General features: G+C 38.4%; 1 protein-coding gene across 1 annotated transcript; it reads left to right on the top strand.

Moving 5' to 3' along the window:
* Window positions 1-14,593, top strand: LOC117343579 (INO80 complex subunit C-like). The gene is made up of 5 exons (XM_033906003.1): window positions 1-99; window positions 7,602-7,739; window positions 9,620-9,728; window positions 11,688-11,755; window positions 12,265-14,593. The coding sequence occupies exons 1-5, from the start codon at window positions 13-15 to the stop codon at window positions 12,394-12,396; spliced, it is 534 nt and encodes a 177-aa protein (XP_033761894.1). The 5' UTR covers window positions 1-12; the 3' UTR covers window positions 12,397-14,593.
* Window positions 14,594-14,873: the final 280 nt, after the last annotated feature.

Raw genomic sequence — 14,873 nt, 5'->3', positions numbered from 1 at the left:
TTTACATTCAACATGGCGTCAACACGAAACAGAAAACCAGCCAAGAGTAAAAACACTAGCCCCGCTACAACTCCAGCAAAGAAAAAACGCCCAGCTACGGTATACAACTTCTTTGTTGATGCAATTACATTTGTGTACGAGAAAGCTGCTTGACCTTGACTAAAATTGACTTGTTGGTATAATGAACAAAATCAGAGACACGTCTCCAGTTTTGACGAATGTGAACAATTTCCAATAATTGCTGTTTGATAATGTTCTTCTTCTTCTTCTTCTTCTTTGTACAACCTCCGTCGACAATGACGATTACGGTCAGTTTGTAGGTTGGATGCTGTTAAAAAAGTGAGGGAATTTAGTTACAGTGAGGGTTTTTTTTTTTATTAATTTTTTTTTTAGTGGAAACTATAAGATAAACACATGAGGGTGTGTTTATGGTGTATGCTTGAGATCATCAAGGGCTGCATTGTGTATATGTGCCTTGAAGATCTTTAGTGTAGTGCATTGTACTGCTGCCACCGGGAGGCGGTTCCATTGTGTTATTGTGTGTGGGAAAAAGGAGTATTTGTATGTGTCATTGGTGGCAGATAGGTGTCTGAATGTGTAGGGGTGTGTTTGCCTTGTCCTAGGGTCTGCTGGGTGCATGATGCCGTGTGGGTCTATTGCGACATGATGGTGAATGATTTTGTATAGTAGTATAAGTCTGGTCTTGAGTCTGCGTGTTTGAAGTGTGGGCCAGTTGAGTTTATCCATCATGTCTTGTACTGAACTTGTGTTGTGGTATCTGTTTTGTACGTATCGTGCTGCTCTGCGTTGCATTTTTTCTATCTGGTTGATATGGTTTGTGTTGTGCAGGTCCCATATGGAAGAGCAGTATTCTAGTTTGGGTCTCACTAGGGCTTTGTATGCGTGTTCTTTTATATGTTGTGAGTTTATTTTCAGGTTGCGTTTTAGGAAGCCTAGTGATCTGTTGGCGTTTGCAGTGATGTCGTTGATGTGTGTGTCCCATTTGAGATTTTTCTGTAATGTGAGTCCTAAGTATTTGCTGGCGTCGACTTGTTGCAGTGTGTGGTCGTGCAGTTTGTAGTTGTATGTTGTTTTGGTGCGTTTGTTTGAAGTGGATATTATATTGCATTTGTTTGGGTGAAATTTCATGAGCCAGTCTTGTTCCCACTGTCCTGCTGCGTTTATGTCTTGTTGTAATTTGTGTGCGTCGTCTCTGTTGTGGATTGTCTTGTAGATGATGCTATCATCGGAGAAGAGTCTGAGAGTGCTGTGTTTGATGTAGTCTGGTTTATGATTTAAATTATTTATCATTCCAATGGTTTATGATTTAAATTATTTATCATTCCAAATCAATTATAGAAAAAAATCTCCTGACAATGCGGCTATATAAAAGTCAGGATAAACAGGTATACTGGTGTGTCAGCACTTTAATATATAGTCAACTCTGACTGTTATATATCCTGACTTTTATATAGCCGCATTGTCAGGATAGTTGTTGTATAACATGTGGCGATTAACCAATCGTAGACCTACATGTACAGTATGTGGTTCAGTGAGGTAGCCACCAGCTACTACATGTACAAGGTTGTCCAATCCCAAAACGACACAGACGATTAATCCAACAAACATATTAAAGAAGACACTAGCATATTTAAGTATTTTCTAAAGTAGAAAAATATTGATATACATATATGAACTGGTATAAAAGTTCTAAAGAGCAAATTTTGGTTTAAATGATGAATTTCAGAATTTGAATTTTATGTTTTTAGAGACTAAATCATTTTAACACAGATACACAAATTTATTCTAACTACAGCAGTTTACATTTTCCTCCACTGTCAGTTTGCAATTTTGATTATACAAGTTGTTAATAGGGAGAAATTGACCTCAGGGTCAATTACATGGTCAGGTGTTATCTTTGACCACCAGAGTCTGGCGATCCCTGCCAGTACCGTATCAGACAGCTAAATTGAGTTACAACGGATGTCAAGTGTCCAATGCTGATGTGGCCGGACCCTTATCACAGTATCTCATTAGCTGGCATCCCATCCATGTCATTTTAATCATTATAATTGCTATGTATGTTTAGACTGGGTGAACAGGCCCTGATAGAGTCAGTCCTGGTGTGGCCTTGGAAGGGGTAACGTGTAAGCTCGATACTCAGGCCATACGTGTTACCAATGTCTGTAGAATACTTATAACTAATACTCAACATTTATACTTAGAACAGTTGTTGCTGGTTGTTTATTAATTTAAGTGCAGCATAGAGGGTAACATATTCTGGTGGCAGCGGTTAAGGATTATCTTAACGAGAAGGACTCCGTTATCAAAGGGATAACGCTCGTGTAAGAACTGAAAATGTCGGCTACTGAAGAAACAGAAACTGCTAAAATGACGACAGCACAGACAAAACTAGAAATGAAACGACTTGAAATTCAAGCGGAATTGGAAAGAGAAAAACTCCAAATGGAAAAGTTTAAACTGGATGCAGATGAAAAAGAACGCCAAAGAGAGGAAGAAAGACAAAAAGAACTTATAAAAAGAGGGAAAAGATGAAAATGGAAGCTGAGGCAAAAGAACGAGACCATCAAAGGAAACTTAAGGAGTTGGAGTTAGAGATAGAGAAAGCAAAACTTCACAGTGAGCAAAATGACACAAAACACAACTCTGTGCCATTTAGACTTAAGCTACAACCATACAATCATGAAGGCAATGAAGATATTGTGACATTCTTATCCGAGTTTTCTGCACTATCATCACAGGCAGGATGGACAGAGGAGGTCAAAATGCTTCAACTTAGAACCTTGTTAACAGGTGAGGCTAGAGCTGTGGCTATTCAAGCACATGGATCCTTTCAGGAACTAAGTAAAGCTCTAACGGAAAGGTACGGGAAAAGACCCTACCAATATTTTAAGTTGTTGCAGTCGGCACAAAAGGAACCTCAGGAGACATACAGAGGACTGATGGCCAGGATCGAACAATATCTTGTTAGATTTTTGGACTCGGTAGAGGATACCATGGATAAATTTAAGGAGGAATATTTTCTTAGTGCATTGCCAGCGTCCCAAACACAGTGGATACTACGGAATAAAGGATCAAGCAGTGTGGTAGAGGCCGCTGAGGATTATATTCTGCCAGAGAGGAATGTAAGCAAGCAAACTCACGGTAAGAATTCCAATGGGAAATATTCACACACTGACAAAGATCAGAGAAAAGAAAGATCGGTGGATCAAATGAGAAACGTACAGTGCTACAACTGTAATAAATATGGACACTTTGCAAATAAATGTCCGAAAAACAAGGAAGGAAAGAATCTTGCGGGATTTTTAGTGAGGCAGTATACGGGAGGACTTATCCATATTCCAGGAGAAGTCAACGGCCGTGATATCTGTTTTGTAAAAGACACTGGGTCAGCTATAACCTTGATTCGGGAAGACCTAGTGGACCCCAGTTGTGTATTGAAGGGTCAGCGGGAGACTCTGTGTACAGCGACTGGACAGCCGTTTTCAGCCAAGTTGGCTATAGTTGATATGGACACGCCATATTACAAGGGGCATGCACAGGTCGGATTAGTGCCTGATCTTGTCGCTGAAGCCCTGTTGGGGGTAGACATCATAGAGAGACAGTCTAAGTCTGTTAATGTTATTACGCGTGCTCAACACCGTAGTAACATTGCTGCTGATAAGGTAGCTGTGGTCAAGGAAAATGAGTGTGGTGTTAAAGTTGGACTGGACCTTGATGTGGACATTGAGGAGGACCATGTGGATGTCGGTGATGAGAGTGATGATGGACAGGTTAGTGATCATGAGGCTGACCTGGACAATGGCGATGATGTTGGTGTGGACACTGACAACATCAGTGAGACTGTATCTGTCAATGAGGAAGATACAGATAGCGTCACTATGGATACCGAGCCACTTGAACTTTCTGCAGTGAATGCTGAAGTGCTTAGTAAGCTTCAACAGGAAGATCCAACTCTAGCTAACATTCGTAGAAAAGCAGCAAAGTCTGTAGAAGTGGTACAGGACGACAGTAATGGCCTGTACTGGGAGAATGGTATTCTCAGAAGGAAATGGGAGTCCAGAGATGGAATTCACCGTGGAATTCAGGTAGTGCTACCTGAGGCACTACGTCTCAATGTGATTAAATTGGGACACGACAGACCATTGGCAGGTCATTTGGGGACAGAAAAGACCAAGGAGAGAGTGCTGAGATCATTCTATTGGCCAGGTGTTTTCAAGGACATACAGGAGTATTGTAGTACTTGTGAGATATGTCAAAAGACGGCAAGGAAACGTGGGGATGAAAAAGCTCCGTTAGGACAACCGCCAATCATCAGAGAGCCTTTCTACAAAATATCCATGGACGTGGTAGGACCATTGTCTCGAACAAAGAAAGGTAATAGATTCATTCTAACTATAATGGATGACGCAACAAGATACCCAGAGGCCTTTGCGTTAAAGAATGTTGATGCACAAACCATATCAGACACATTGGTGGAACTATTCAGTAGGGTGGGCGTGCCACGTGTTATTCTTACAGACCAGGGCACTAACTTCACCTCAAAAATGATTCAAGAACTCTACCGTGTGATGGGAATCAAAGGCATAACAACGACACCATATCATCCACAAGCGAATGGAAAGGTAGAGAGATTTAACGCAACTCTCAAAGCTGTGTTAAAAAAGCTCTGCACGTCAAACAATGAAGCATGGGACGAACTGTTGCCATATGCATTGTTTGCTTATAGGGAGGTACCCCATGAAGAAACAGGTTTTTCGCCATTTGAAATGATGTACGGATGGCCAGTCAGAGGACCATTACAGATTTTAGAGCAAGCCATGACAGGAGAAGGTGAGCTAAAGAAATCTGTCATTGATCACATTGTTCAAATGCGAGAAAAGCTCGCATCAATAAGAGAAACAGTGCTTGAAAATCTGACAATCAAGCGTCAGAAGACAAAACAGTGGTACGATAGGAACGCAACCGTACGGGAACTAAGACCGGGTGATGAGGTATTATTATTATTACCATCGGACAGTTCAAAAATGGTAGCGCAGTGGAAAGGACCATACAGGGTCGTAAGGAAAGTAAATGACCTTAATTACGAGGTCAATGTCGGTGGACGTCGAAAGCGAGTTGTTTATCACATCAACTTGTTACGCAAGTACAACAAGGCTGTACAGAATGTCATGTTTGTCCAGAAATGTGACCTGGCTGACTCTGACTTTGATGGTTCCAACCCAACAATTGAGGATACGCTGGATGTTAAGCTTGGTAAGAACTTAAACCAATCACAACGTCAGGAGATACGCCAACTTTGTGAGGAATATAGTGACGTCATCAATCCAAATCCAGGTAGGACATCATTAGTTACACACAGCCTGAGAACAACGTCTGAAAAACCAATACGACAGCAGCCATATCGAATTCCTCAAGCAAAGAGACAGGATGTTAAGAGAATGTTGGATGATATGTTGGATCGCGGTTACATAACACCCTCATTCAGCCCTTACTCATCTCCAATAGTCTTGGTGGAAAAGAAGGACACCACTACTCGCCTATGTGTGGATTACAGAAGGCTGAACGACGTAACACTGTGTGATGGATATCCAATACCTCGGGTAGATGAGATATTTGAGAAGCTGGGTAAAGCACAATATCTCAGCACAATGGATCTAGCAAAGGGATATTGGCAAATACCTTTGTCACAGGATTCACAAGAGAAGTCAGCATTTGTGACAGAATTTGGGCAGTACCAATTCAAGGTGATGCCTTTTGGAATGAAAACAGCACCTGCTACATTTGCACGGATGATGGACAGACTATTAGCAGGAGTAGAACATGTTGTCGCCTATTTTGATGACATAGTGGTATATAGTGACACGTGGGAGGACCACTTGTTACACATCAAGACTGTTTTTGATCGACTCAGAGACAGTGGGCTAACAGTAAAGCCTTCAAAATGTCAGTTTGGTGAAGAGGAACTATACTGTCTGGGACATGTGGTAGGGAAAGGAAAGCTCAAACCAGATAACCGGAAGGTTCAAGCAATGGTTGATTTCCCCCTTCCACTAACGAAAAAAGGGATTAGATCATTTCTCGGTATGACAGGGTACTACCGACGTTTCGTCAAAAATTATGCCAAGCTAGCTGCTCCATTGACAAATCTGATAAGAAAAGATCATCCGAGACAAATCCAATGGACAGATGACAGTGTGAAGGCATTCAATGACCTGAAGGACGAAATGACGAGGGCACCGGTACTAGCAAATCCGGACTTCAATGAACCCTTTACTATACAGACAGATGCTAGCAACGTAGCTATTGGAGCTGTGCTTAGTCAGGTAATTGATGATGAGGAACATCCTATTGCCTACATCAGCAGGAAACTGTTACCACGAGAACAAAATTATTCTACAATAGAGAAAGAATGTTTGGCTATCGTATGGAGTGTAGAGTCTTTTGCCTATTATATCAGTGGAGTAAAGTTTACAATCCAAACAGACCACAATCCTTTGAAATGGCTTGACAGGACCAAGCAAAAGAACCAGAGACTTTTGAGATGGGCCCTTGCTCTACAGCAGTTTCATTACACTATAGAGTACCGGCGTGGCCAGGACAATGCCAATGCAGATGGATTGTCTCGAGTTGAATAGATACTGTGTATATAGTACTAGTAAACAAACTGTGAAGTGTCATTGATATTTTAAACTGCACTTCAATGTACCAGCTCCTTGATATGAACACGTGTTAAGTAAAATGATATCAGAGAACATATCCCATTTGGAATTTAGTGAAATGACTGGTTTAATTCTTTGGAGTAACCATTTTTTCTGTGGAAGTACTTAATTTCTGGATTAATTCCATGCTAAGGAATTTAAAGTAATAGCTAGATCTGAAGCTATGGAAACTGTGTATATACTGGACATCGTTTATGACCAGTGATTTATTAATGATCAATTAAGCGTTATGCAGTGTTTGTGTACATTGTATATATTATCTCAGCCTGAGTATCATGAGCAGTATCATCTCATTAACTTTTAGACCGTAAAAGTTTTCTTAGGCAGGGGGATGTTAATAGGGAGAAATTGACCTCAGGGTCAATTACATGGTCAGGTGTTATCTTTGACCACCAGAGTCTGTCGATCCCTGCCAGTACCGTATCAGACAGCTAAATTGAGTTACAACGGATGTCAAGTGTCCAATGCTGATGTGGCCGGACCCTTATCACAGTATCTCATTAGCTGGCATCCCATCCATGTCATTTTAATCATTATAATTGCTATGTATGTTTAGACTGGGTGAACAGGCCCTGATAGAGTCAGTCCTGGTGTGGCCTTGGAAGGGGTAACGTGTAAGCTCGATACTCAGGCCATATATGTTACTGGTGTCTGTAGAATACTTATAACTAATACTCAACATTTATACTTAGAACAGTTGTTGCTGGTTGTTTATTAATTTAAGTGCAGCATAGAGGGTAACACAAGTAATTAAAAAAGAATTGTTTATTATAGAGTATAAACTATCCTAGTTTCAATAAAACTTCTTCATTTCATACATGATATTCAATTAATCATCTGTTTATGATTGTCATTTAGCCGTCATCAGGTGTGACAAATCCTGCTGATATGACAGAGGAGGTGATTGTATCAGGTGAGACTGCTGAAGATAATCCATCTACATATTCAGGGGAAACAACTGACAAAATTCCTGTTTTCAAGGATCCAAATTTTGTGGTAAGTATAACTCCTATCTAGTCAGTTGGTTTTATAACACTATAATCTGGAGTGTGAATCTGTAAACATATATATACCGGTACCTATATAATACACAAATGTTTTTGGCCTTTCTTTTAAATTCATTTGACTATCAATAAACAGTATACATGTAGCTAATATGGTAAAGCTACTTCAAATCAATCTAGTTGGGCATTTTCAAAATGTTGATAAAGCACTGTAATTGCCTGTACAGTTTTGTTTGGTTTTTTTTTGAGAAAATGTCAAGCACTCAGAATATATATTTCTGTAACTATACAGGCTGCCTTAACTAGTGTGAATTTGTACATGTGATATATAAATATATACATATGTATATACCTGTCTTAATGTTTACAATAATATCATTGACTATTTTCACTTGTTTGCACTTGAACATCTCATGCCTGAATACCTGATCAGATCAATTAATATGTATTATAGATAAGAAATTGTTTAAGAATATTTGAGGAATTTTTAGTTGATAAGAAGACAGTTTTTTACTTAACGCAAATCTTTCTTGTCAACTTGTTGTCCTTTTCTAACATGCAATAATACTACTGTAACGGGATGAGCAAATTGCTAGTTCCCACAAGTACAACAGAAACAAGTTGATTTACACTATATACACTTTTATATACAAACAATGAACATATACAAAACAGGGATGACAAAATATACCAGTCTCTCTCACTTCCATACTTTAAAATAACACACAATAATACATATGGCAAGATACATTTATATAACCATTGGAGGACTGTATTCCTTCACTGTTTAGAGGCCATCTATATATTTACTGAAGAAGTAGACAGAGTTCTACCTAATATATCAATAAACAGTCTCATCATCGAGTAGGCTGTCATCCACATCGATGTGATCACAACAGTCACTGTACTGTACAACGTTCCTATGTAGGGGTTGCGGAGCCACCATATCCCCGGAACCTTAAAGCAACCTGACCTGCCTCCATGATCATGCCAAATGCACAGGGTCGCTGACCATCCTGGAGAGGCACCTCACTGGCCAAGGAATACCACACTCGTCAGTGTGACAGTGTGACAGCTATCGTCACATGACCGGATATACACTACAATAAGAGATATACCCTTAAATAATATACAGCCCACTATATAGTGTCTTATTACCTCGTACAAGTATACAAATCACAATCAATATAGTAGCTTGAATATTTATCTATATACAATAATACACTGACAAAATATCCCGAATCGGACCCCATATATTTACAGGTAAATGTATGGTACGAGACACCTTAATGGTCCGTCGCGGAATGGCTAATAATAGATACCATTGTAACAACAGGTAATACACGAGCGTGCGCTGTATAAACAACCTGTTCATAACTATACTTATTACGCATAATATATTTATATTCCTACCACTACCACGTACATATAAGATAATAAACACCCTACCTAGCGATACAAAGTTGGAATAGTAAACAACACTACCGTGCACCTGTACGTGTACACACATACCGCGGCACATAGTCTACATACCGACACAGGTAACAATATCACTGTCTATCCACACAGCTTTATATAAGCCTAATAACAACAGGTATTATATACAAATAAACATCATAACATATTTCATGGGTTTTGGTACTCACCGCAAGCTGTAGTTTGCGTGTTAAACAAGTTTCCGTATTACCGATATCAAACGTGTTGACACATATATGGCTGTCTCTGTTCTCCTACAAGCATGCGCGCACATCTTGTTCTCGCAGGTAAAAGTTAAGTTACAGTTTAGCGTGCGAAATTCAAATATACAAACGTATATACAAGTAATAATTATATTGATATGTAACAACTACCTTATTTTAATACTTTACTCAGCATTCCAGTAAGGGAGCAGTATCTAGTAAGAGAACGAGAGTTTGGAAAAATTTGAAACAAATTGTTGCTGCAGAAAAGTTGTTACCATGGAAACCAGATGATGTTACATGTAAGTTTACATATACTTTGGAGTTTTGTGGATCAAACCAGAATAATATTAATTTTTATCTTCCTGTCACAATTTGTCCATCTGGTGTAATCTTCTGTTTGTCCAGACATCTCTTCTCTCAGTTTTCAACTGAGCTCTGAAACTCACTCTACTGTAGAAGGCTTTATGATCATGATGTGTAGTTGTGTATTATGATTTTACATATGAACATACAGAGAAGTTGTTGCTCTTTTCAAGTTTTGTCGATTTCAGTATTTCAACCTTGTCTGATGATTATTTGACTTTGTTTTAAACTAATCTGTAAAACTTATTATAATGCATTTTATTATTTTTGACACAGGAATCCATGTCACTTTGAGTCATAAAGGAGCTATTATTTTTTTAAGTTGAAAAAGGATTATTATTGGTACATGTATATATATATACATTTTGTATATAGCTTAGAAACACAAATGACGAAGGAAGACAACTTTTTGAGTCAAAAAGTTGTCTTCCTTCGTCATTTGTGTTTCTAAGCTATATATCTATTTATTAGCACAATGTATCATATGCACTATGTGTTGGTGATCCGAAGATATAGATTTGAATTTCCTGTCGTAGTTGTACCGAGAGAAATATATATACATTTTGTACAGTCAAACCTCGATGATTCGAACTTCGTTGATTCGAATTTCTCGCTGTATCGAACTTTTTGCTTGGTCCCGAATTTCCTCACTATATAACGCTACTAACGAACCTATGTATGATTCGAATTTTTATAAATCGAAGTTTTCGATGTATCGAACTTTTTTCGTGGTCTTAGCTATGATAGTATAGGTAATTGACATCTCATGATTCGAACAAAAAGTTTACCTGTACTGACCACAGGACAGGTGTTTGTCGTGACCCCCGCGGCAAGAGTTCACACCCCTCCCACAACTGCCCTGACTGACAATTGGGATAACGATAGCGTGTGTTGTCACTCCCGATCATGGGGTAATTAATAATCAGACTAAATTGATAGATAAATGGTATATTTAGAAGCCATGGCATTCAATAACCATACCGGTAGTCGTCTTTGATGATCTCCACCGCCATTGAAATCAGCGGTTGGCGAGTAAATTTTACGGAACAGTCAAAAACAAGCAGATCAATTTTAAACACAAACAATTAGCGATGCCTTCACTCAAGACATATTCAAAGTGTCAGGTTTCAAACTTATACATAAATATCCATGTAAATCGGTTATTGGTCATTCAAGCATGCATTCTCCAACTGATCGGTATTCCGTATTTTATACCACACATGTAAACACATGTGCCTTTAGCAGAAAAACGTTAACGTAAGTGTGCATTGTACTTTTGTTTGATCTATAAGCCGGGATATAAGTGCTTTGTAACATATACATAGTTTGTTTAATTAAAAAATGCTAAGGTAAATTGATGAAGAGTATTTTTATTTTGTTGTGTTTGAGGTATAAATTAACTTAACTTTTCGATGTGAGCCTGACAGTCGACGATCAACACGAAGGCACCGATGACATATTACGTTAACAGATATGGTCATTATCAAGAAAACATCGATCTATTGTCAACCACGAATAATTCGAAGTCCCGCTGTTTCGAAGTTTTTCTGTTAGTCCCTTGAACTTCGAAACATCGAAGTTTGACTGTATATATATATATGGGTAACATACTTGTTCTTTTGATTAAGAAGACAAATAATTGTACTAATATATTAAACATGTATACAGTTATCGATAGCATTCATGGGTTTATGGTTGCTATCCTAATTAAGTTGAATGTTGAAAATTACTCATCCATCTTCAAGTTGATAGGTCCTTCCATATACACTGTATTGCAGTCGTAATGTCCTTGGAACACAGCTTTACTTTTACGTGTGCTGAATGTGTAATTTTCAGAAATATATAATACCACACCTTTATTAATTTTGTACATGTTCTGGATGTTTTATTTTCAGATGGATCTATTGAAGCACCTCCATCTTTTAAACCAGCAAAGAAATACTCTGACATATCTGGCCTTCCCGTAAGTCTTGTGTTTCTCTACATTTGTCTGATTCAATAATTTTGATTGATTATTGGATGATTTTAAAACTGAATTACTATTACAAAATTTAAACTGAATTACTATTAAAAAATTTAAACTGAATTACTATTAAAAAAAATTAAACTGAATTACTATTAAAAAACAGAAGGCAGACTTATAAAGTACAAACATATTTCATTTGAATTTCAGGCGTTTTTGGGGAACAAAATAATGTTTAAAAGTATTACTGTATTCAAGAAACCAAAAACAAGAAAATGTATTTGTGTATGACAATTAAACACATCATCCCCTCGAGATTAAGTTGTGAAGTGGATTAATGGGAACATTGACCCCCTTGGGGGCGAGACACAGCAGTCTTAACCAAGAATCTAACACTGAGATTTGTATTTCGAAGGATTAACTTAAAGATGCTGCTTTTTAATGTATTAATGATGTATGTATTTAGTGACAAATAAAATGAAATGATACAGTTTGATTTAAAATTACAGGCATTTTATCGAGACCCTGAAACCAAACTTAGGTACAGCACAGCAGAAGAGTACTCTCGATTGAAGCTTATGCCAAGTGATTTGGTAACTGGATGTTTAGCATTACGAAAAGCCAATGCCCCTGTGCCATGATATGATGCATTCATTTGCAAGAAGAACTTAACATTATGCATATCCTACTACATGGTAAAAAGGCCAGAGCCCGCTCCAAGGAAAGCTGAATAAGAAAGTTAAGCCTTGTGAGGTAGATAAAACATGTCATTGTATGCGGAGTTATATGATGTATACAAGTCAGTGGGTGTGTTTGTTGAATATTCACTGAATCAAAGTTCAGTTGATTTACTGAGGTATTGATTACTCTTGAGTTTACGTCATGAAATGTGTAGATAATTTGCATCATATGTCATCTGATGTAGTGGTACAGATCTCTCATGTGATTTAGTGGCACATATTGTGCCACAAATCTCATTATGTGATGTACTGAAACGAATCTCTTATTGTGTGATGATGAAATGGCACAAATCTCATTGTGTGATGATGAAGTGGCACCAATCTCTCATGGTCTGATGATGAAGTGGCACAAATCTCTCATTGTGTAATGATGAAGTGGCACAATTCTCTCACTGTGTGATGATGAAGTGGCACAAATCTATCATTGTGTGATGATGAAGTGGCACAAATCTCTAATTGTGTGATGATGAAGTGGCACAAATCTATCATTGTGCGATGATGAAGTGGCACAAATCTCTCATTGTGTGATGATGAAGTGGCACAAATCTCTCATTGTGTGATGATGAAATGGCACAAATCTCTCATTGTGTGATGATGAAGTGGCACAAATCTCATTGTGTGATGATGAAGTGGCACAAATCTCATTGTGTGATGATGAAGTGGCGCAAATCTCATTGTGTGATGATGAAGTGGCACAAATCTCTCATGGTGTGATGATGAAATGGCACAAATCTCATTGTGTGATGATGAAGTGGTGCAAATCTCATTGTGTGATGATGAAATGGCACAAATCTCTCATTGTGTGATGAAGTGGCGCAAATCTCATTGTGTGATGATGAAGTGGCACAAATCTCTCATTGTGCGATGAAAAAGTGGTGCAAATCTCTCATTGTGCGACGATGAAGTGGTGCAAATCTCTCATTGTGCGATGATGAAGTGGTGCAAATCTCTCATTGTGCGATGATGAAGTGGCACAAATCTCTCATTGTGTGATGATGAAGTGGCACAAATCTCTCATTGTGTGATGATGAAGTTGCACAAATCTCTAATTGTGTGATGATGAAGTGGCACAAATCTCTCATTGTGTGATGATGAAGGTGCACAAATCTCTCATTGTGCGATGATGAAGTGGCACAAATCTCTCATTGTGTGATGATGAAGTGGCACGAATCTCTCATTGTGTGATGATGAAGTGGCACAAATCTCTCATTGTGTGATGATGTAGTGGCACAAATCTCTCATTGTGTGATGATGAAGTGGCACAAATCTCACTGTGTGATGATGAAGTGGCACAAATCTCTCATTGTGTGATGATGAAGTGGCACAAATCTCTCATTGTGTGATGATGAAGTGGCACAAATCTCTCATTGTGTGATGATGAAATGGCACAAATCTCTCATTGTGTGATGATGTACTGGCACAAATCTCTCATTGTGCGATGATGTACTGGCACAAATCTTTCATTGTGTGATGATGAAGTGGCACAAATCTATCATTGTGTGATGAAATGGCACAAATCTCTCATGGTGTGATGAAGTGGCACAAACCTCTCATTGTGTGATGATGTACTGGCACAAATCTCTCATTGTGTGATGATTAAGTGGCACAAATCTCTCATTGTGTGATAATGTAGTGGCACAAATCTCTCATTGTGTGATGATTAAGTGGCACAAATCTCTCATGGTGTGATGAAGTGGCACAAACCTCTCATTGTGTGATGATGTACTGGCACAAATCTCTCATTGTGTGATGATTAAGTGGCACAAATCTCTCATTGTGTGATAATGTAGTGGCACAAATCTCTCATTGTGTGATGATTAAGTGGCACAAATCTCTCATTGTGTGATGATTAAGTGGCACAAATCTCTCATTGTGTGATGATGTAGTGGCACAAATCTCTCATTGTGTGATGTAGTGCCACAAAACACTCATTATGTGGCATTGTTTAACAAATCTCTCATTATGTAATCAGTGAATATCTGTTATACAGTGTAATAATTCCATCAGAGTTTTTGTAAACATGTTACATGTATATCAGTCAACTATGTGACGTCTCAAGCTCAATAAAATACACAATGATGTGACAAATAAAAACATTTACAAGACTTGTGGTTTTCTTCACGCGGCTCCAATTAATAATACTCATACGTTGTTGATATTCTTGTTGTAGCGGGACTGGACTTGGTCGATTACCGGTGATCTGCAGGTAGCTCAATTGATAGAGCATCCGGCTAGTGTTCGGAGGTCCCGAGTTCGAACCCTGGTCTGGTCGCTACATGTTTCGTCTCCTGTTACATTGTGAACGTACATACCAATGTATCCATTATCCAAATTTTACCATATGAACAAATTTAGGGATAGAATACCACCGTTTCTAT

This window comes from Pecten maximus, chromosome 15 (assembly GCF_902652985.1).
Source record: "Pecten maximus chromosome 15, xPecMax1.1, whole genome shotgun sequence".
Classification (NCBI taxonomy): domain Eukaryota; kingdom Metazoa; phylum Mollusca; class Bivalvia; order Pectinida; family Pectinidae; genus Pecten; species Pecten maximus.
Note: the sequence above shows the minus strand (reverse complement) of the source record. Positions and strands in the feature narration are given on the sequence as shown.

What these genes read in the sequence shown, in the direction of transcription:
- LOC117343579 (XM_033906003.1), top strand. Translation starts at nt 13, where the DNA reads ATGGCGTCAACACGAAACAGAAAACCAGCCAAGAGTAAAAACACTAGC. An exon ending in TCAAGGATCCAAATTTTGTG is followed by an intron (nt 7,740 to 9,619) that starts GTAAGTATAACT and finishes TACTTTACTCAG; the next exon opens with CATTCCAGTAAGGGAGCAGT. An exon ending in GAAACCAGATGATGTTACAT is followed by an intron (nt 9,729 to 11,687) that starts GTAAGTTTACAT and finishes TTTTATTTTCAG; the next exon opens with ATGGATCTATTGAAGCACCT.